Raw genomic sequence first — 23,813 nt, forward strand, 5'->3', positions numbered from 1 at the left:
TTCCTTGTCGGATTATACACTCTTGCCTAGAACATTCACAAATTTTAAACAATCACAAACATAAATTTTACGACCATGCCCCAGCAAGATTCTTATCACGTTTTTACATTAACATTAAACAACGCATCAGTATATAGGCCATATTATAATTTATATAATCGAAATATGTCGTTTATAATAACTTGGTCTTCTTTATCGGTCATTGGATAATTTTTAAAAAAATCATAGTTATTAAAAACGGTTTTTCAGAAATATATGGTTTATGTATTGATATTAATGCTGAACTGTATAGATTTTAACACAGTTGACTGCCATATCTAGAACATTCAAATATCATTTTAGTAACTCATATATACATAATTGTTTATTACATAATTGTTTATAGGAAACAATGAGAAATTTGACACTATTTACCCAACTAAATTGCACCAGTGATCAGTTTGATTACTACACTATTATTTTATTGTTATTTGCCTTTATATTTAGCAAACATTTCGATCTATGCCATATAGTGTAAAAATTGTTGTTAAATTTCTTTTATATGAAAGTATTAAAAATTGTTCATAATCGTGATATAAAGTTTCATTTTTGTAGTTTCACTGTTTTGTCAAGTTTTCTTTAGGCTGGAAATATATTTACTGCAGCTTAACAGTAGGTAAGTCGTATATAAGAAGTTTCATTCAGTTTCAAGATTTAGGTTGATTTTTTCGACTCTTTTACTGCTTTTGCTGTTTTTGCTCTAAACCAGTTTACAGGTTTTAATATAAGTTCATGGTGTCAAATAACAATATTTAACCATGACAACTAGCTCACGGTTATTCCTAAATATTTTTTATGGTTCTTGATATCTGGACTAACTCGTTTTAATGGCCATCAACAATTTTTTGAACAGGGTTCTTTGAAATTCGATTACTATAAATTAGAATGTAGCGATATGGTATAATACTACCTTTTAGTTCGTAGAATTACTGTTTTTTTCCCCATCAAAATTATTAAAATAAATTGCCCTGAAGGCGATCATTTTCAGGCCATTAGTACTCTCTATAGCATATTAGATAATATGTCACTGGATTTCTATCTCATTGTTTCTATCTCGCTAAATTGTATAGTACGTAACACAATACGTTCCGTAATTTGCGACCGTTGAAGGTCATCCGGTGGATCTACAGCTGATTGGCTCAGAACCGGCAAACAGCAGGATTATGTACTGTGATCGTGTTTCTAGTAAACGCCGGCCGGCCTTTATGATCATTGCTTATTACCTAATGCTTAATTACTGATACGTACGAACAAAGATAACTTGAGTGAAAATATACTTTTAAAGTGTGTGTGTTTTAAGAAAGTAAATTACAAAGACAGTGGATACATTTTATATGCTATATATAAATAAATATTTGCTAATGTTAATGTTAATTTAAATAAAACATAATATTATTAGGTCATAAATAAAAAAGTTCTAGCTAAAACGTTGAACATACATTAAAAAAACTGCTTAATGGAACTCAAAGTAGCGATTGGACGCTCTAAATATATTTATTGTACAGTCGTACTGAGTTATATAATCGTGAGGTCGCGTAAATATCAACATTTAAATTAAGAAAAGAACACACTTACACATGTTAAAATCGTTGCAACGTTGTAGTTTTTTTGTTATCAACGATAACGAAAAGTCGACATTGTGACGTCAACGAACAGACGAACGAACCGTTTAGCTCGGCGAGGTCGGCCAATTTTTGTTTTTGGCCGTAAGTCGAAACGCTGACCGTAAAGCCAGTGTAACCTATTGTAACCTTTTATAATTAAGTGACGCGTCTAGATACGCAGTAATACAATTCACGTTTAACCGCTGTGACAACAGAGCCGATTCTCTTGATTTGTGTTTGTTTCGTGGAAATTTTTGTAACGTATATACTAGATTTTAGTAGGGTTAAGATGAACCTTAATTTCACGAATGTATGTGCTACATTGAAAGGCATTAACTTGTTCTGGCAATTAAACAATCAATATAATTAATTTAACGATGTGTACATGTCAGGTTTGGCTGCTTTGGTTTTTATTCTTATTTATTTCAACAAAATATTGTAGTATCCCTCGATCTGGTTTAACAAGTAAATAGTTTGTAATAGCACAACAATATTTAAAAATCATAGAAGTGTATAAAGAGATATCAATCATTGTGTTAATTAATACCATTACATCAGAAGTAAATATTATACCGAACTGCGTTCATTGAATTTAAAACATAATAATATTTACCAGCTCTTTGGAAAACAACAACACCATCATTAGGTCTATTTAGACCTATGATCTAGAACAAAGGGAATATACCAACAAATCATACAGAGAGTACAATCAAAAGCTATTTGAATAATACAGTATTAATGTCAAACTCTCAGTTAGATCTTGTATACTGTTAAATATATTTTTTTTAAATGAACATAATATAAAAAATCACTCCTCATAAATATACAACGGTTTAGTCTAACCATTACTAGAATATGAAATAGAAACGAATAGAAACAATAAAATATTTAAAATAGTTCTTCAGAAGAAGGAATTTTATGTAATTAACGATGCCAATTTCTTGAATAATTGCAATTGTTTAAATAAAATAATATGAATACTATATATTTTATGAGATTCATTCATAAACTTCATTCTCTCGCTCAAGTTAAATTACTTTTACTTTTGAACTGTATCAATTATCTATTTTTCATGTTATAATTATTTCAAAACTTTATTAGTAGTAAAACAAGTTTAGCCGTTTTCAAAAAAATTATTATTTCGAAATATTTGTTTTAAATCTTTTCAGAAAAAAATGTTTTGATAATATTTTAAAGTCTCTTTTTTCCCAACCATGGTTTATGTGGACTGTAGCTACTGCTTAATGTGAGTTCTGAACCTCGGCTCTGGGAATGAAGTCTACCGACTGACCAGTGACCATATCAGAAGTACTGGAGTAACTGAGATGGTTATTCCGTGTTAAATTTTACACTGTCACCTAAAGACATTCACAATTACTATCACAAAACTAAAATGTACGTCTTGCAGGATTCGAACTTATCGATATTCGAATTATCGCAGTAGTAGGAAAACAGTCCTGTTGCCTTAATCACTGCCAATTGCCAATTACCAATGGCTGCTTTGCCAATTTTTAAATATTTATTGTATTAGGTTAAACTCTTCTGGACTTGCCTTGCAAAAGATATCGATGTTTTCGAAGAAAGTTAAGAGCTACATAATAAAGTATTGTATATTGACAATATCGCAACAAAATATTGAAATAATTGTACAATAATACGAGGGGAAATTAGCATGTCAATCCTACTTTCGAGGTACCTTCTTCTGTTGCACAACGCATCATCATGAAGCTTTTAACCAATGACGGCGTTAAACCATCGCAAATTTTCACTCGTTTGAAGGCACAGTTTGGTGATGCTAAACTGCTTCAGAATCAAGTGTATATGTACGCCAGGTCACACACCGCAGTTTTGACAGGAGATAAATTGGAAGAAATGCACTGGGAAACTCTCGAGCCAAGTATCACTGGTTATGCACGGAGGTGACTACATTGAAAAAATTTAAATGTTTAGTTTGTATATACCATTGATCAATACATTTATTTTACAAAATTACCGTTTATATTTAATTCCCACTCGTAAATATTGTATGTAATATACATGTTTTATTAAAATATGTGTCACAATAGCAGATACCAGACCAGTTTAATATGTTGCAAGAATATGCAACTGAAATGAAAAAGCGGGTTTATGGTACTAAAAATTACTTTTCACTATAATTCCTTTTCTTCAACTGCAATACGTTTATTCTAACGATTGTCCAATTTAATAATCCCTCTAAAATAATATTCTACGGGAACTAATACTTCTTTATATAATGAAAATCATAACATGAAACGATAACTTCTTATTTATGTTATGTTACACAACACATATGTTTTGTACCTATCGAATTCAGTTGCTTTGTTTGCTGAATATTATATAAATTTTTAAGAGCCAATAAATCTAGCCTTCTCAAATCGCCACTACTTAGATTAGCTCATCCAATATAGCATCCATTTGAATTTTATCATTTTAATCTGGTTTTAATAAAATTCACATCTCGCTCTTTGATACACTCTTATGAATATATCTATTACTGCCTCATTTATATTCAAAATGTGAACAGTACAAGAAGAAAAATGCTATAAACAATTCGTAACCTTACAAAACAGACCTCCTACCAACGCCAAGGCCAAATCCAAAATGGCTGCTGTAGTACGTTGGATTCAACTTTAGAAACAACCGAAGTTTATGAAGTATGGTTGAGATTCTCCATAACTAGCTACTACTTTACTTTTTTTTCTAGCTGTTAACTTAACCTCACTTAATAAGTGAGCATTAAATCTTACTTCTAAACCAAGAAAAATATAATTCATGCATACAATAATGACGCGTATTTTATACCCAAAGAGAAGAATAGTCGTTGTAAAAAGAAATAATAAAATGGCTGAATTTGTCCTAAATAAAATGAATTTTTCGTTGTATTGTTAATTAATAAATAGTGCTCTTCGAAATTATTAATCAAGCTGGTATACGTATATTTTAAGCAATAATTTTAACAAAATCATAAAACCTCTTTTGCGAAATAGGTGAGAGAAAAAGGCTGACGATATTTTTAAAACCCACCCCACCCACGCAATCAACAAATAATATTCGTCGCTGTGTTTATACACCTCGTTCGAATATTGCGGGGACTTTTCGAATCCAAACGCAAAATAGTTGGCTGGTGACGCAACTAAAGCCGACCGAAAACGATTTTTGGATGACTAAAAATTCTACGATGTGGCCCGCCAATGATATTTTTTTAATAAGCCAGTCAAAATATTGAATTTATATAACGTCCGATTCTATATTTGAGACTCAAGTTGGTTTTCAGTAGTGAATTCTAGTAAGAATGGAATACGTCACTTGATAAATCGACAGAAACTCGTATTTGTTTACTACGAACGTATAAAATATTTATTTCGTACGATTTTAACGGAGCTTTTAATAGTGAATAAATACTTCACCATAATAAACGGGTTTTTATTATTTATTGCGTACAGTTAATTATCATTTAGTATTTTTCTAATTAGTTAAAAATGGCCAAAATTTCTATTTCTCGTATGAGTTATGGAGCTCAGGAGTCCTAATGTAAAACAATATTTAAACACGCATTTTTCTAAGATATATTTGCTTATCGTTTGGCTTTATTTACCTTTTCACTTAGTATATTGGTGTTATTCTTCTGTAGACATTTATTTCCTATAAATATTTGTTAAAGTATCAATAGGTTTTAAAACTCCTTTGTATGCTTTCTCTGACATGAAATTGACTTCTGTATTAACATATTTTTATGGTTTTTGACAGTATTATATAAGAAAACAAAACATTTTTAATGAAACCAAGAGTATATTAGTTTTTCTTTAAAAAATAATGTATTAATATTAAAATTAGTTAATCTTAAGCTAATTGGATATCAGTGACCTCTAAGACTAGTTGCGCTAAGGATGTAGAAAAAATATCGATATATCGATATTTTTCGATACATTCCCCTTTAAAACCTTTAAATTAAGTATCAATTTTAAAGGTTTGGTGAATTATGATACTAAAAGGTCCATCATTTAAAATATGTAAAAAAAATATATTTTTAGGCTAATATTTCACTATTTTTATTGTTTCTTAAAAATATCGATAAATTTTTTTGTAAAATATCGATATTTTTATTCTCCGATATATCGATATTTTTTCGGTGGCCAACACCCCTAACTTGTGCAATAAGTATAAGATATTTGGTTCTCTTAGCCCATTGCCAGGGGTTCAGTGTCCTAAAATATGAAGAACTTGAATATTTGGATCCCCATGAAACCTCTCGTCATGTCTCTTACCATTTCTCCTGATTTATTTCCACAGTTTTTACTTGGAGTTTTCTATGTAGAGTTATGATAAAATTTAAAATAATTACTTTTTATCATATTTATTTATTAAAAATATTTGCACATTGTATTAAGAAGCCAGTTAAAGTACCTACATACACTTTTATTTTTTATTAAATTTGAATTTTTTATTGGCTTGGTTGGCGCAGTAGTCAGGGTGACAGGACAGTCCTCTTAACTGTTGCGATAGTCGCGTGTTAGAATCGTGCTGGGGCATGGATGTACTTTATGTTTGTGATTGTAATTGTAAATATTTGTATACGCAACAGTGGAAAATCCGACAAGGAATACCCATCCCAATCAGGTTAGTAATCAGGGTGGGTAAGACCGGATGTCTTCTAAGATGGTTCGTAAGATGGTTCTAAGATGGATGGTTTCTAAGTCGGCCACTGGTTAATCGATAGGCTTAATACCCAGGACCGTGATTCAGAACACACGTTAAACAGACTTTAAAATATATAAAACAAATGAATTTTATTATTTAAAAATCATAGGGGAGTTTATAACTCGGCCTTTAATTAACACTATTAATTCATTCTACGAATAAAAAATTAAAAAACTGGATTAAAATATGTAAATATTCCACCATAAATGGAGAACCAAAGAACAAAAACAAAACGTTAACCTTAAATCATTTTAAAAAAGTCCGCCATTTCAAGGTTGAAGATGTACAGTTTCGGAGTTTATCGCACTTTTCGTTTGCCGTTGAAGTTCAACGTTCGCGAATTTCGGAGTCCGCCAATCAGCTTTTTATTGAGCGAGGTCAAAATTGCGAATTTTCATGCGGCCGATTCCTTCATTCGTCGCACTGACAACGAACAGTCGATATTCTCTTTTTCCAGTCGATTTCTCGATTAACAGTGATGTTTAATCGTATAAACCTGATTGTTTTGGTAGTATAATGTGCAATAAAACTTTTACAGAAGCACAATCGGAAAACAAAACGTTACAATTGCAGAAAATTAAATAACATAATTTATTTTGAAAAAGTCATTCTGGTATTACATTCTACAAATATCAAACAAAATATATGTAGTTGCCAGGTTATTAAAATGTATATGTTTAAATATTATCTTATCTTATACTATTAATCGAGTCACTTTTGTATATAAATATATTGTTGCTCAGCTATCAGTCAGGGTTTCATGTTTGAATATACACATTATGAATAGATTTTTTATAATTGTATTGCTTTCTCTATGTCGACATCCTTTGGCAAGAGAATTATTTTATACGATAACACGATTAAGAAATGGTATTATTAATTAGTATTTTAGTACACAGTATATAATTAAGTATTTTATTAAAATTAGCATTCATTAATTTTTTAAGTAATTTTGTATTCAATCGACTTTACAAAACTAAGTTATATAATTGGTAAATATATTATTAAAAAATTGTCATTGACTGGATTTTATCTGGGAATAAATTCATTTGTATTTTGTCTTTTTTTGTTCTTGAAGTTATGGAAAGGCAAAAACGTTGTAATACCACAAAGTTTTAGAAGGATCAGGAGCTTCAACAGGTACCGACATATACTGAATGTACTGCTTTACATTTTCCAGAGATGGGCATCGTCTAAATCGTACTTTATTTTAACAGAATAGGGAATATAAATAAATATTTTACTGTATCATGATGAAACATATATGACAGAATAAGTAGCAATGTTATATAAACATTTATTACTTGCGGTCAGGCTTATTATAAAATTATCATGAAAGCTTATCCAACACAGGCTCTTTAGGAAAGATTCGAACGTCAGCACACAGTACAGGCATTGTTAATGAACAATGAAACCATGCTTTAAATATATAAATTAACCAATTATCATACTAATGCCTAATTTTATGATTGGAGACACCGGGAATTATCACATTATTTGAGGCACACTGAACCAAGTTGAATATAAAATTAAAATAATATCACAACTATAAAAGACAAAAGGTTAGTTTCGTTTAATATATTCAAAAGTTTTTGCCAATAGTCTAAAAACATCACGTTAAACAAAAAGCAGAAGAGAAAGGTATCATAATCAAAGAGATTGCTTTATCAATCTGTTATAGCACCTGTTTGGACTTACGAGATATGGAGTTGGAGAGTTGATACTTATGGAGTTGCACTAAAACATCCACTAACCTATAATCCAACAATGCTAAAACAAAATTAATTAATCAAATAATACCAGTGCTTATCGCTACGTAACCAACGACGGACTACACAATGACCTCGAAGTTTATCACAATAAAGTTAAGTTACTAAATCACAGCAATGTAGAAGCAATACAGCTACTCGACAACACGCAGGAAATCAGAAGATTGAACCCAACCAAGCCAAATGAATTACTATAGTGTATAAGTGTTTAATCTTAACTAACTTAAGTAGTCTAATTTTATTTAATTTGGGAAATACTGAACTGAACAATAGTTGTAAATTAAGATTGTACTAAACATACCTAATGTAATATGTAATTAATAAAAAATAAAATAAGGCGAAATAATATAAATATCCTTTCTACAGATCTGAACCAAGGTGATTGGCCTACAATAAAACTACTTAATTATAAAATTCGAGTAATAATTAATTTATAACAGGTCAATTGAAAAGTCCCCGGTCTACCATAATAAAACACATTTTTTTTGCAAAATTATTTTTTTTTTTGAATTTGCAATTTATTTTTTATTCAACATAATTCCCTTCAAGGATGATACACTGATTATAGCGACCCTCCAACTTTTCGATACTATTTTAGTAGTACGATTTGTCCTTTGTTTCAAAATAAGCCACAGTTTCGGCGATTACCTCTTCAGTCGACGGACATTTCTTTCCAGTGAGCATTCTTTTGAAATCTCGAGAATACGGTGGATGGATGGATTTTTGGCATTGTTTTCACTGACTTGTGACATGATGCATTGTCTTGGTGAAGCAACACTTTCTTTTTCTTCAAATGCGGCCGTTTCTCGGCGATTCCATCCTTCCAACCGTCCAATAACGCTATGTAATAGTCGCTGTTGATGGCCCTTCCTTTTCAAGGTAGTCAATGAAAATTATTCCATGCGCATCCTAAAATACAGACGCCACAACCTTGCCAGCCGATTGTTGCGTTTTCCCACGCTTTGGAGCGGTTTAATCGTGTCACATATCGACGCAAAAACTGGGGTTTATTACGCTTGATCACCTTCAAACACTACTCGGAATCATCAACTCGTCGTTGTTTTTGGTCAAAAGTGAGCTCGTGCGGCACTCATTTTGCACAGAGCTTTCTCATACCTAAATATTCGTGAATGATATGATGTACACGTTCAGTTGATATATTTAGTGTCTGCTATTTCATTCAATTCAAAATCATTTTGTGGATTTTTTAAATTTTTTCGTCGGTAACAACCTCTTTTGGGCACCCACTGCGTCCACCGTCTTCGGTGCTCATTTCACCACGTCTAAACTTAGCATATCAATCCTTGATGGTTGAATTTTCTGGGGCAGTGACCGAAAACTCGGCATTAAGCCAAGTTTTCCATTCAAAAATCAATATTTTATCAACACGCGAAATTCCTTTTTATCCATTTTATCACAACAACAAAAGCTGCTTCACTCAAAATACTATAATTCACAAACTAATGATCCAACAGCTGTTGTTTATACGCGCATCTTTTGAGGGTTAGGGCTAACTAAAATACATATGGATTTAATTCTGGTAGCGCCATCTGTGTGTTATTTTGAATTTTATATGGTCTATTAAGATACTATAACACATAATATAATATAATATAAGCAAAATTATTCGAATTTGAGATATTTTAAAAATGTAAATTGTCAAACAATCCAGAGTCAATCATGAAAATTAAGTTGTTTACATTAATGAGGCACTGTTATTGGCAATTTTATACTCCACCTTCATTTAGGTGTGCATATGGGTTGGAGTCTATATAAATAAGCATTTTGCAATTAAAGTTTGGACATTACGACAATATTAAAATCGATTCATCGACGATAACACTCCCATCATTTATTTCTTCAATTTATTCACCGATTCGAAACTTCTCTGTCCAATTTACATTATTCAGGTCCGTATGAAAACATGGTGTCACCGAACTTCGTAACCCCAACGCAGGACATCGCATACGATTTTAATTTTGTGTCTAGGTGACCATAGTGCATTTTTAATAGTTCTCAGAATTTGTAGATCATCGTAGTCTATTATAGTTTAAATAGTATTATATGTTTATATACATCCATTACGTCCAATTTCGCATTATACTTTTATATTAAACGAAATTAATCTTTTGTTTGCTTTATTACATGTTGGTTGTTTTTTATGGTATGGTGTTATAAAGATCTTATTTTTATCAATGTCATAAATATATAAATGGATGTTTGTCTTGTGTAAATGCATTTTTAATAGTTAATATATAGATAATGCCGAACTTATTTTAATCCTAACATAGTTCTGAACTAAAATATTAAAAAACCGTAGAGTTATTCGTTAAGAAACTTTCCACTCTATCTAATTATCGGAAAATTGGAAAATGTGATTACATTAAATTTAATTTTCAAGAATTAAATATTTTTATTTTAAAACAATCTAAACCATAAGTGCAAGCTCCGGATGTTGTCTGATATTAGACAAATAATTACTGTTATATTTCTCATCACGTAATGTGTTATAGTTTTCACAAAGTATTAGTTCTTCACTGTATCAGTTCATTGAGGCGTTACGAGTCTGTTGGAAGAGTTCTAACCAAACCATTTCAGAAAATAAAACTAATAAACATTTGAAATGCTGTAACAAATAGGCATAAATCTTTATTTAAAAATTCTTGGGATTTTTAGATTAGTGTTGTTACATCTTTTTCTGATCTGTCTTGTAACATCTTGACACGATGTCAAAAGAACGATATTAGTTTGGCAATGATACAATCGTCAATCCATTTTCGTACTTCATCTGCATTTCGAAACCGTGTGACAGTCAAGCCATGTTCCATCGCAGCTGAAAAATGTATTTGAATATAAAGGGGCGCTAGGATTTACCATTCGAGTTAGAACTGTTGTAACGTTTGGCCGAGTATTGTCATGCAAGAAGATGATATTGTCTTTTACTCGCTATTGCTGTTCAATTTTGTAACAATATGTCGTTCAAATTGTTTAATTGAAGCCGGTGAATACTCTCACTAGCAGTTATCCCACCATATGCACTGAAAGACTTTATGGTCATGAATATTTCCCAATACGCTGCAGAATACTCTTTTTTGCCTAAATGGTTCGCACGTTAATGTCTGAAAGTTTTCAGCCTTCAGTTCTTTAAAGTATGAGCTGTATTTTCGTCCAGTATGTCTTAACGATTTGTTAATTTGGAACAGTTTTTTTTGTTTTTCCCGGCCGTTCTTTAATATTGATACCAAAATAACCACTTTTAAATCGTTGAAAGCAAAGTCAGACATTGAAGTATAAGCCAGAAGCATCATCATAGGCTTCTAAAAGCGGTTGATAGATTTCGGCATCAGATTTTTTCAAATCAAACACTAAAATGTAATAAAATTCTTATGAGCATCCTATGATCTACTAAACTTTTATTTTTTTAAAGAAATATCAAAACTATCAAATTTAAGAGTTTGTTTAATAGTTGTTTACATTGACACTTCGTATTTTCACATATAGATATCACTAATCAAAATACATGCAAACACCTATATATGAGATACTGTATGTTGTCTGTTTTACCAATACAGCATAAGTAAATAAAATTTTAAGCTTAATTACGAACGGTTATTAAGTGATTGTTGATTATAAAGGTCAAGCTGAAAAAACTTTTGAAAATAGATGCGAAAATGGCTTTTAGTTATAGAAACAGGTGAAAGTCGTTCAATACTGTCAAAAACGCAACGGTAAGTTTTATCGATATTTTTTAATTATGGACATGATATATTTGTTTCCTTGAAAACCTAACTGAATCCTGAAATGAACAAATAACGCCTGCATTGACTAGTGTTTCTTTATTTATAAATATAAATAAATTTTTGATGAACTTGATAGATAATCGATAGATAATCGTTAAATTAAATGGGAAATGAGGAAGATAATGTTTTAAAAAACTTCCTATCGAAATTTGAAATTGTTACGAGAATAATTATAAGTAACATTTCCAACAAATTTGCAAACTAATTTACCAGATCAACCACACTTCCTTTTTGTTTGCAGTAAAAAACTACTTAGCGCAACCAGTGACTACAACTATTTATTGGATCTCCTTTTAACATTGGCACGTGGATGCTTGCAAGGTCGATTTAATTTCATTTTGTTTATTTTCGAGTGAACTAGTCAGAGCGCAAGTTTACAGTGATGTAATCTATTTTAGTTTCCTCCATATCGTTACCGTGTTGTAAAATTGATGATAGTTTTTAACGTTACAAGCCCCCCAACCTTGAAAGCACGTTGGCAGAATATTTTTTCTTAAAATAAATCGATGACGAATATTGTTTTCAATCCATAAAAATCTTCCAAAATTTTATCACACTCATTTATACTATTATTTAATATATATATAAAATTAATTAATTATATAAAATAATATACGTATAGTGTATTATCAATTATTTTTAGAAAATGTGCTTTATGATAGTGGCCTAGAGATAACCGTAATTATCTTGTGATTTTTTTATTAGATACCAAGGTTAACGATAACGTTAATACCGTACTTGGGTTACTAGACGATCAGGCTTATTCTGAATTAAAAATATCTATAAAGCATTTAAACACGTACTAATTACTTAGTTTAGTTCAATACAAGGATGCCATAGTAAATTCTATAAACTATTATATATAATCAAATCTTTGTATGGGTGATTTTTCGATAAATTTTTTAATGAAGATATTGAAGATGCTTTATTCAATAATTCTTAATCTATATACATAAAAATGAATCTTCAAAGTCTATGTACGCCCATTACGTCAGCACTCCTGCACCAAATTGGTTAATTATTTCTTTGTTATTTTCGCTATTGTCGAACTGTTCGTAAGGCTTTTTATGTTATGTTATGGAAAAGTTTTTAGAATTTAAATCTCATAATATGAAGAGAATGACATAGAAGACAGGTGACAAAACATTGACATAATGACGTTTTTAAAAAAAAACTCTTAAATCTAAATAGTAATGCATATATTATAAACAATTAAATAAGCTGATCTAAAATCTGAATGTACATAAGCTGTTTGAGGATATGCCCTATAGAATCATCATGAAGTACATAGAATAGCTCTTGTAAAATATAAAGGTCATCCTGAACTCCATAGAAAAGTTATTGAATGTTCTAATTATAAAATAGTAATAATAAACTTATTATTATTTGGATAGAAGCTGTTACAGGTTACCGATTAATTGATTGAATAATTTGACCGAAAAATATTCTGTCTTGTGAAAAAAAAAATATATATATATGTACGCTGGCTTGGTGGCACAGTGGTAAATGCGATAGGACCGTCCTCCTACTGTTGCGATAACCGCGGGTTCGAATCCTGATGGAGCATGGTTGTAAATTTATGTTTGTGATTGTTTAAAATTTGTGATTGTTCTAGGCAAGAGTGTAAAATCCGACAAGGAAAATGATCCCAGTCACGCCAATAACCAGGCTGGGTAAGACCGGATGTCTTCTGGGATGATTTCTAAAGTTAGTTACTCGCCAGTCGGTAGGCTTAATGCGGAGGACCGTGGTTCGGAGCCCACGTTAAACTTTAGGTCTAGTCTAGATAAACCCATAGTTGGTAATAGGAGACTTTAAAATATATATAATATTTATATATATATATAAAGCCATAAAAAAATATCGATATTTTTCTCGCCTGCCGACACCCCTAGTCCAAGGTCTCCCATCATTAGAGATTTGTGGAATAAATATTGAATTGTCGGTATTGAACTATCGGTGCTCTTTATTTTCTCCCCAGAAAGAAAGACAGAAAATATTACACATTACAAATCGCAGGAAAATATGGTTGAAATTATTTAATTGTTGTTTTGTTTCACTACATGGTCGTACTGCAAAGGAAAGTCAAAAATGTAATCGTAAGAGGCTGATAATGCAGAAAATGTCGATTGTTTGCGATTGCTAAATTATCTAATCTAATAGCAACTACAAAAAAATCAATTAATAGATCATTGTCGGCTGTAGATAAATATCGAAAATATGTTTATTCACGAGATTTCCGAAATCAAAATGATGTTTATTGGTTGATTTTAGTCACAATTGCTGAAAACTAATAATTTTTAAAGGTTTTTAGAGTAACGGATTTTTAACCCTAACATGTTAATACATAATATAATAAAAAATTAATTAAAAAAATCCAAAATGGTAAATAAAATATATACCCTTGCCCAATAAGTGTTATTTCAAGGTCATCAAGCTCAGACCTGAATCTTATTTCGGAGGTATTTGTTTTGTTAGCAATTGCAATTTAGAAGATATTTAAACTATAATATTTCAACAACATCTTTAATTTTTAGTAATTAATTATATTTATATCTATTATGTCAGTAATATTGAATTAATTATTTATGTAATTACATAATTAACATTAGTATTAAGCAATATAAAATTAATATTTTATTTTGTTTCAGGTATGGGTGTATCCATTTACTTTTGAAAAAGAAGTAAGTTAAATATTTTATTACATAATTATATTAAGTTTAATCATCACATATATATAATATATATATATATATATATATATATATATATATATATATATATATATATATGTGATCAACTTAAGTGTAAGCCTTAAAATTCAATGTTAATTTTCATAAAGTACTTTTGACGATCGCACCGGAAATTTATCAACTGTAAATTGTACCTCTAGATAACCACGAGATGTAATCCATAGTAATGGCGCTATCTTTTCTTAGACGTATATCCTATTGCGCTTCATACCTCTAGCCAAAGCCAATTATATCCACCCCAGATTACGATCCGACTGAAAGTTCAAATTACGTATCAGTTTCAGGGCCGGACAAAATTCAGCTTGTTACGCGTTCGTATAACGGTGAACGATACGGTCAGAACTATAAAAATGCCCAACCATCAATGCAGAAGTTATGTTTTCAATTGTATGGCTGCAAGAACCACGGACAAGATTGAAAGAAATAAGGAAGATTGCGTAATAGGGTTCGATGTGCTGTCTCTTACTTATAATCAAATATGTGCCCACGAGATTAATAGAATCAAATACTAATAAAGTGTGAGATATAGATTATGTGAGATTAATAAGAAATTAATCAAATCTCGATATAAAGCCAACGTACACTATATATAATGTTCCTACGACTGTGTGTAGTTTGTGATAGTAATATATTTCTACGCAATTACTAGAAAAATTAAACTTATACTTATAAGTATGTTTCTTTGTTAAACAGAGCAGTTTTTTAGATCTCCCTATCTGTTTAGTTTGTCTGTTATCGAAAACCTGGAACTGTCGCAAGGAGACTTTCATATAATTACTTACTATGATTTCAAGAAAGGCATTAAACATTCTGAAATGGTGAAAATCTGCTGCTTTCAACACCGAAAATGTCTGTACAGTAAATAAAATTACAGTTATAAAACATCCGTCTTACTCGCCAGATTTTGTATTGCGTTATAAATATTCCACTCTAAGGAAGATATTGATATCACTATTAATTCTTGTTTTGATAATGTTTCTAAGGACAGCTTGCTGAACCCTTTTATTACAATGAACAATTATTTTGAAGATATTTAAAATAAAAGTTCTGAAACCTCGCACCATTTTTCTATTCCTAGTCACTTAATTCTTGTATATGCAAATTTGATACTCTGTATGTGATGATTTTTGAACTAATGTAGCTAATTTTTCAAATGTTTTTTCATTTCTTATAGCTAACATTTAACACTAACATTTGAAAACTCGTATTAACATGATAGATAAAAATAATATGTTAACCTAATGTTATAACGTATAATTAATTTAAAAAAAATCCAAAATGGTAAACAAACAATAACGTTTGGGTTTACCCTTGGCCATTAAGACTTAATTCTAGGTCATCAAACTCAGACCTGAATCATGCTTGGGATGAATTCGCTAGCCAACGACCTTCGTTTGTTTTGTCATCCAGTTCAATGAAAGCTTAAATTGATTTAGATCTGATTTAAAGTTACATCAAAATATTTCGAAATCGCTCTTAATCTCCCTTTTATATCTGGTTTTATTTATTTTTATAATGTTAGTAATATATATTTGATTATTTAAAATGTCATTAGTTGTATATTTATTAAATAAATGTATTTTGTTTCAGATATGGGGATCATACTCATTTAATATAGAAGGCTATGATTCCGCGCTCGCTAAAGAAAAAGAAGTAAGTCGGATATTGTTCTTCTAATTCTAATTCAATTATTTAATTGTAGTATGTTACATATATGATCAAATTAAGTACATATTATACTTCTTTTTTGCCACTATTATTTTCCATAAATACTTTTAACTAGCGTTGGGAACTATCGAATGAAAATAGTCGAAACAGTCGATAGTCGCTAAGATATCGAAACAATCGATAGTCAAAAAACTAGCGACTGAAAATAGTAATTACTATTTGCATTGTTCGACTGTTTTTTTAATTCGTGATATAATTGTGAGAGAAAAGGACCGAGATAATTGCTTGGACCAATTAATTTCATATGTGCTTATATTTTCCAACAGTCGTATAAGCGAGACTGAGATGTACATATTCCCTCACGTACTAACTTTAAAAAAGAAAAGGAAAAAAATTATTACTGAATATTATTAATATGCAATTAATAATTTAATTTTAAATAAGGTAGAATTACTTTTATATTTGAATGTTCTGTGGATCTGTAAAAAGAAAGTGAAATTTTTCTATGAACTGGAATAATACCCCATAAATGTTTTATCGTATTTTAATATGTTAGTTATTTTCAAAAACTAAAGATGTACAATAACCATAAATATTAAATAAAATAACACATATACCTAATCAATCAATAATTACAGAAAAAATAACTAATCCGTGACAATTAAAAATTATGGCACAATAATTACTAGAGCGTTTTTAAATAATATTAATATTTTTTAACAAAAATCGAGAGAGTAATGGAAATATTACCTATTAGTGCTATAAAAACAGTCAAAAGCATTTTACTATTTCTCCGAAACTACCGAAAAAAATCATAAAACTCTATATATTACATATAAATCTATGTAAGCATAAACTGGGTACATTTTTGTCAAGGTCGCGGCTAGGACGACAGAGCCAGAACGTTAAAAATCAGTCGAATGAAAGTAGTAGAACCAAAAATAGTAACTAAAACTACACGACTGAAACAGTCGATAGTAAATAGTAACAAAAACAGTAGGCCCGAATATAGCGACTGAAAACAGTCGCTAGTAAAAAGTAGTAAAATCGATCGAACCAAAAATAGTGACTGAAACAGTTGATAGTAAAAAGTAGTCAATTACTAAACAGTCGATAGTCAATTTCAATCGAAAGTTCCCAACGCTACTTTTAACAAACAAACTGGATAGACTGTAAATAATAGATCTAGATAATCTCAAGATGTACTCTATAATTGGGGAGCTATTCTGTTTATAGCCGTATATCCTATTGCGCTTCATACCTCTAGCCAAAGCCAATTATATCCACCCAAGATTACAATCCGACTGAAAGTTCAAATTAAGTATCAGTTTCAGGGCCGGACAAAATTTGGCTTGTTACGCTTTCGTATAACGGTTAACGATACGGTCAGAACTATAAAACTGCCTACTACCACTAATACAGAAAGAAATTATGTTTTCAATTGTATGGCTACAAAATCATAGGCTTAATAGAAAGAAATGAGGAGGATAACCAAATTTAATGTTGTAATTGTATTTTAGTCGTAATCGGTGACATACATTTTAATTTAATCAGATCAAGTACCAGTGAAGTGTGATTTGTATAACCGCAGAATAATATAAAATAATAAAGTTTAAAACGTTTCAAACGTTTAACGTTTTTGAAAACCTGTGTAAGTCTGGTGGTATGAAGGTTAAGAAAAGCCTGGCTTATCACTTAAATATGTTTCATAATTAACAGTGTAGTGTAATCCGTTACCTTTCCATATCATTTTATGATTTCTTTTATCGATAAACTGAAACTATTATAAGGAAACTTTTTTATAATGTTTTACTATTAATTTTAATGAAGAGAATTTATTGCTATTAACCCCAACAAATCACTTATTAAGTTTTATTATTTTAATATTCCTTAGTAAACTTACTGGCTTATTGTCATAAGTAATTATTTTAATACTAACATATTTAAATTAAAAATTTTAAAAGCTTGCACCATTATTTTTATTCTGCATAATTGTAACTTGATCCTCTTATATACATATTTGGTATTTAGTATTAGTGGTTCAATTTGAAACCTTTAAACGAATTATGAATAACTGAAAATGAAAAACATTAAATGTAATATGATTTGAAATGGTCAAGGGAGAATTAAGAAACATCACTGTTATTTTACGAATGAAGGGCTGTTATAAGGTAATCATCTCAAATCCAATTATGGTAATCCTGAATATGGTAAGTGTACATCAGCATCACCGACAAGTAGTATGTTCTTAGTTAAAACTTCTAATCATAATATGAATCTCACTTTTGATGAGGTGCTCAACAAAACAAATAAAACTATCCATTGAAACTAACATATTTCAGACAAACGTGAAGAGAAAAGTAAAAAACATTATTCTTCCATAAATATACATAAATAACAAGGTTATTCCAAAATTTCGGGAAAAGCGATATTACACGCTTTAAATAGTTTCACTGACGCCCACCGCATAATCCCGAATGAACAATTCAGTTTCCGTGCTTAACATTCGAGCCTCTATCAAGCACTTAAGGTCGCAAAGCCAAGTTTCTAGATTTTTCCAAAGCTTTCGATCAAGTACGGCATAACGGTCTAGTCTTTAAAGCGAACTAACTAGGTCTAACAAATGACCTAATTTTCCTGATTTACTCATACTTGGACGATAGATGCTTTCAATTTCAAGTAAATATCGCCGTGACAGACTTCCCTCGAAAACAAATCTCCGCAGGAGTCCCGCAAGGTGCTCTACTAGTCTCAGCCCTGTTCAACCTTTACATAGTTGATTTTCCACTTCACAAACATTCACACACATCATTTTAGGCAGACGACACAGCTCTCTTTACCACCGATCACAACCTCGATGCTATCCGGGACAGATTCAAAGTCCACAAACGGCTGCAGATTAACCCGAGTACAACTCAGGTTTTTCTGTTCCACCGTAAGAAGGAAGGAGAAATCGAAAAACTTCCTATCCCCTGGTTGCAGAAGGTATCGTACCTCGGTCTCCAGTTCGACCGCAGATTCCAATGGTCAGCTCAAATACAACACGCTATTTGCAAAGGCAATTGCGTGTACAGACTACTATTTTCACTCCTCTGCAGAAAAAAGCAAGCTCCCAATCCCACAGCACAGGTGTGGTACATGTGCATCTCTGAGAGACAGCTTGCACTACTCCAAGTGTTCCAATGCAAAAAAGTCCGCCCGTTACTCAATGCCCCATGGTTTATGAGGAACATGAATACTCCTCTCGAATCAGGCATCCCGTTCGTGAAAAGCTTCACGAATATGCTCAGTGTAAGGTTCTCCCTTGGTGCCCTAGAATACGAAAACACCTTGATTAAATCTCTACCTATGCACAAACCTCGGTAGTTAAACCAATTACGACAATCCCAGTCGTACCCTAGGCGTCTCTGTCGTCCATAAAATTTCTCTATCCCGAACCTGAAGCGACATCAGCAAAAGACCATTTGGTTTTAGGTGGTAAATCAGGAATAAGAAAAAAAGTTATTGCAAGAAATGCCTAATGGTTATATTTTATAACGTTCTGGAAAACCCTTTGGGAACAATTACTGGTACCTCTGAGATAGGCCTCATAAATTACCCTCAAAAGAGCATAAATTTCTATGAAGACCGTTTCGAGCATATGTATCAACATATTCTCACATTTAACTTCTTTTAGAATAACTATCCAGAGAGATAATAGTTTGATATTATTAGGTAGATTTTATATATTTTTACTGGTGGTATACCCAAGTAACTTTTGATTGAAACCAATAAAAGACAAGAAAAATAGTTTGCATTGTTTCTTAATTAATTGGACTTAAAAATTTCGGACGCAACGGTCCGACATGTTGCGAATTTCTTTGTCAAACCACTTTCGTACATGCAAAAAACTATGAAAAACATCAAGTCGGCTTTTACCTTTGTCAAAAAAAACATCAAAGTCCACTCGGTTTTCTTCTTGTACTCTCTTGGCCATTGTGAATCACCATTTAAGGTAAATAACCTCACCTATTTAGATTTCATTTGAACAGACTAAAAAAGGTAAGGCAACCAACCGGTCGTCGGTCCTTCGAGTCAGAGATTCACGGTGCGTGGTTTATTTTACCTCTTTTTTAAATCTTCCAATGCGAAGGCGCGGCATTGGTAGGTAAACAACGGAATCGGGACGTAAAGTCTAAAAAACCGTTCTTCGCCAAAAATACCGTAATTTAAATAATAGTAATTATATAAACATTACTGAACAAACTGAAGATAAAATAATTGTTTATTCGGTTTAAAAAGCGTTATATTAGAGGGAGAAATTAATATAACTAGCTTTCCATTCAATACATCACAATTCATTCTCATTATTTACGTGATTAATTATTTGACATATTTAAGAATAACTAACTAGTATAGTTGCAGTATAACTAATATATAACAAGATATTTAATAAAGATATAACAGGTGTAATACATAACACAAAGCATTATAAACCAACATACTCCTTCATTATTCTTAGACAAAGCCTAGATATATTTTGTTATATGTATTTTAAAATTATTATTATATAATATATTTATTTTAAAAATATTTTCCAATTAAAAACAATTATTGTTATTGTCACTTTTGCAGCACCAACAAATGAGAAAAATGAACACTCAATAATACAAGTGAACAAACTTCATTGATGGAATGGAAACAAACCTGATGTTTCTAAAATCAATGATGACGAGTCTGCAAACAGAATAATTATTAATGAAAATTAACAAATTTCAAATATTACAGAAAGATAGCAAAATCTTAAAAATGGTAATAATAACAATACTTCAAAAAATAGACTACCATACCATATAGATATTTGCGATGCTGCTGCATTAGATAATGCTGCATAAAACGAAAAAACATATTTAAATTTACAGCTAGAAAAAGATAAAAGTGTGTTTAATCTATCGTTAGGAACAAGAAGAAAGACTGATAAACATTATCAGAGAAAATTAATTTATATCATTTGTTTAGTTTTAGATTTATTTATATTGTTAAAATTAAATTGACTGTTAATTTAAGTTTTATCATTAATTAATTATCTGTAATGTTCTCAGTAAGTGATTAAATAAAGACAAGAATTACGTGACATATTAATTTGCTGAAACAAGATTGTTTTGCCGGACTCTGTAAACGCAGCAAGCCCAAGTTCAATATCTCTATAATGCTCTCCAGTGTACGTTTAGTCATACGGGTGAATGAACGTCCTTGGGCGTATTATTTTATATATAACATTGAAAATGCGTTCTTTCCACTCGATGAAAAATCCTTTATAATAACTACAACACTTCAAAAGCAAATTTTTATTGCATTGTATTGAGAAAGTGTTTACTGGCGACTACATTTTTGTTATGATTTAATTTGTTTCCACTTATACAGATAAAGGAAATAATATAAAAGATTTTTAGGAGAAGAGGCATGCAAAAATTTTCAGTTTTTTTTTGAAAAAAATAGTTACGCAAGATTTCAGATGATATCTATTATATTGTCTTATAACATTAATTTATAAGGGCTGACTTATTAAGAACCCATTTAATTAATAACTTACGTAAGCACGTAATCAATTAAATCATAAATCTTCAACTTAGTTGGTATATTATATTTTTATACTTTCTTTTTAAATAGCGATGCCTGAAATTACTTAGTTGATGTGATCAAATATAATGGGAAATTCTAAAGATAAAAAAGTAATGTCTATCTTGTATTGTAAGCCATATAGATTTTTTTCCGTTTTCTAATTCAGATATATAATTGAATGGATGTTTTTGCAATATATATTCTTCGAAAACGGTATATTGGATTGATTTTTTTTTGTGATACTGTTATAGTTTCCCTTTAAGCAACTACTTTTTCTACTTTGACTATAATTTTCATTATAAGAAAATAAACATCCAGATTCAACGATAACAGGTTGATAATACGATTTAAATGTTTGTTTTTATTAATGGAATCCGCTTCAGACTATTCATTATCAGATATAATACACTTACATTAACATTATTTAGCAATTAGTTGGAACATTATCTACATAACACACTATTTGACATAAATAGGTTTTAGTACCTCTTTATTGACGAATACATTCGATATATAATATTATTATTTACAATATTTTTTTATAAATATTGATTTAATTTAAGAGATTATTATGAACTGGAAAAACTAGTCGTTAGAATGGACGAAAATATACATTAAGCAAATGTGTTTGGTTCTGAATTAAGATACGGAAACAAATAGCAATATTAAGTTTTTTTCCTGTAAACATATGTTACTTCCTTTATTCTACCCAATTTAATCACACCCTTCTTAATAAGATGGAAGACATTACATCTTAGATAATACTGATGTTTCGTTTATTAGCTAAATATATTCACGGTGTTTAATGCTTCATATTAATGATAACGTAGTTCCTAGGATTAATAATATATTTAACAAGTGTTAGTTTTCTGTATGTATTTTGATCATTTTTTAACTTTAGAAAGGCATTTATTGAGAAATAATTGTTACAATATTTTTTACAACTCTTTTCCGTCTTCTGAAACATGACTATACCGTGGCGAAACAACAATTTTGGTTTGACAGCGATTCAATATGCACTTCTTCAGCATTTCGAAATACATAATCGAATAAGTGGTTATTCAACAGTGCATCCTTAAGCACTTTTGCAAAGTATTTTGCGTCTGTTACTCGTTAGTGCTCACCTTGTTTACAACAATACGTCATTAATCTTGTTTAGTTGACTTGTTTAGTCGGCAGACATGTGTAGTAACATTTTTAATCAGTTTTAGCAGCTTGTCATACACTGCACTTAGCTGATCCTACCATATGCACAGCAAATCTTTATGTCGAATTAAATACTAAAACAAACTTTCCATCGTCATCCCCTACCAAGCAATGAAATCGCGATGTTAGAAACGGTCTTTATTCATTAACTGTTAAACCTCAACAAAAACTGTTATTTTATGTAGAATAGTGTCAAAACCATCGAATTTAACTGTTATTTTATGTTGGTTAATAGTTGTTTACATTATAACCAATAAAGATCGATAATCAAAATATATGCAAGCAACTAATAATTAATTAAATTACTGCCAAAAAACGTAGAAATCAGCCTCATTCAATAGATATGAGTAAATTATAACAGTTTATTTGTATAGTTACAACCATTAAACTAAATTAAATAACCAAAAATGCCCATTTTTATGTGATTTGTTCAACATCAACTTTGTTATTACATCTCAGATAGTCCAAATTAGGTTCATACTTGAACTTGTGGAATGAGGAATGTCAGAAAATATAACAGATTTAGGGTAAATGATGTGGCTTGGTGAATGGAGGCAAAACGAAATGAAACCGTAGTGTTTACATTATGTGACCGTAATTTATTGAAGTAATATAAAAATGTGGAAAATACAAAATAGATAAAACGGATGGCAG

The 23,813-nt window shown here is 30.5% G+C and overlaps 1 protein-coding gene and 1 long non-coding RNA gene across 5 annotated transcripts in view; both read left to right on the plus strand.

Moving 5' to 3' along the window:
- Glut4EF (Glucose transporter 4 enhancer factor) overlaps window positions 1-23,813 on the plus strand; it is a 162,476-nt gene that overhangs the window by 106,310 nt on the left and 32,353 nt on the right. For 2 of the 4 annotated variants that reach the window (XM_076398218.1, XM_076398220.1), the window contains exons 5-6: window positions 14,583-14,615; window positions 16,275-16,337. The exons of 1 other annotated variant lie outside the window; for it this stretch is intronic. In XM_076398218.1, coding sequence (XP_076254333.1) covers window positions 14,583-14,615; window positions 16,275-16,337 — 96 coding nt within the window. The remainder of the gene's footprint in view (window positions 1-14,582; window positions 14,616-16,274; window positions 16,338-23,813) is intronic. One more of the 4 variants, XM_076398219.1, reaches the window with a different exon arrangement.
- Window positions 18,422-21,760, plus strand: LOC143192718 (uncharacterized). The gene is made up of 2 exons (XR_013004867.1): window positions 18,422-19,089; window positions 19,427-21,760. It is a non-coding gene; the product is annotated as an uncharacterized LOC143192718 (long non-coding RNA).

The sequence above is a fragment of the Rhynchophorus ferrugineus genome, unplaced genomic scaffold (genome assembly GCF_030347505.1).
Source record: "Rhynchophorus ferrugineus isolate W39M unplaced genomic scaffold, kcgeb_rfMv2 rfM3, whole genome shotgun sequence".
NCBI lineage: Eukaryota > Metazoa > Arthropoda > Insecta > Coleoptera > Curculionidae > Rhynchophorus > Rhynchophorus ferrugineus.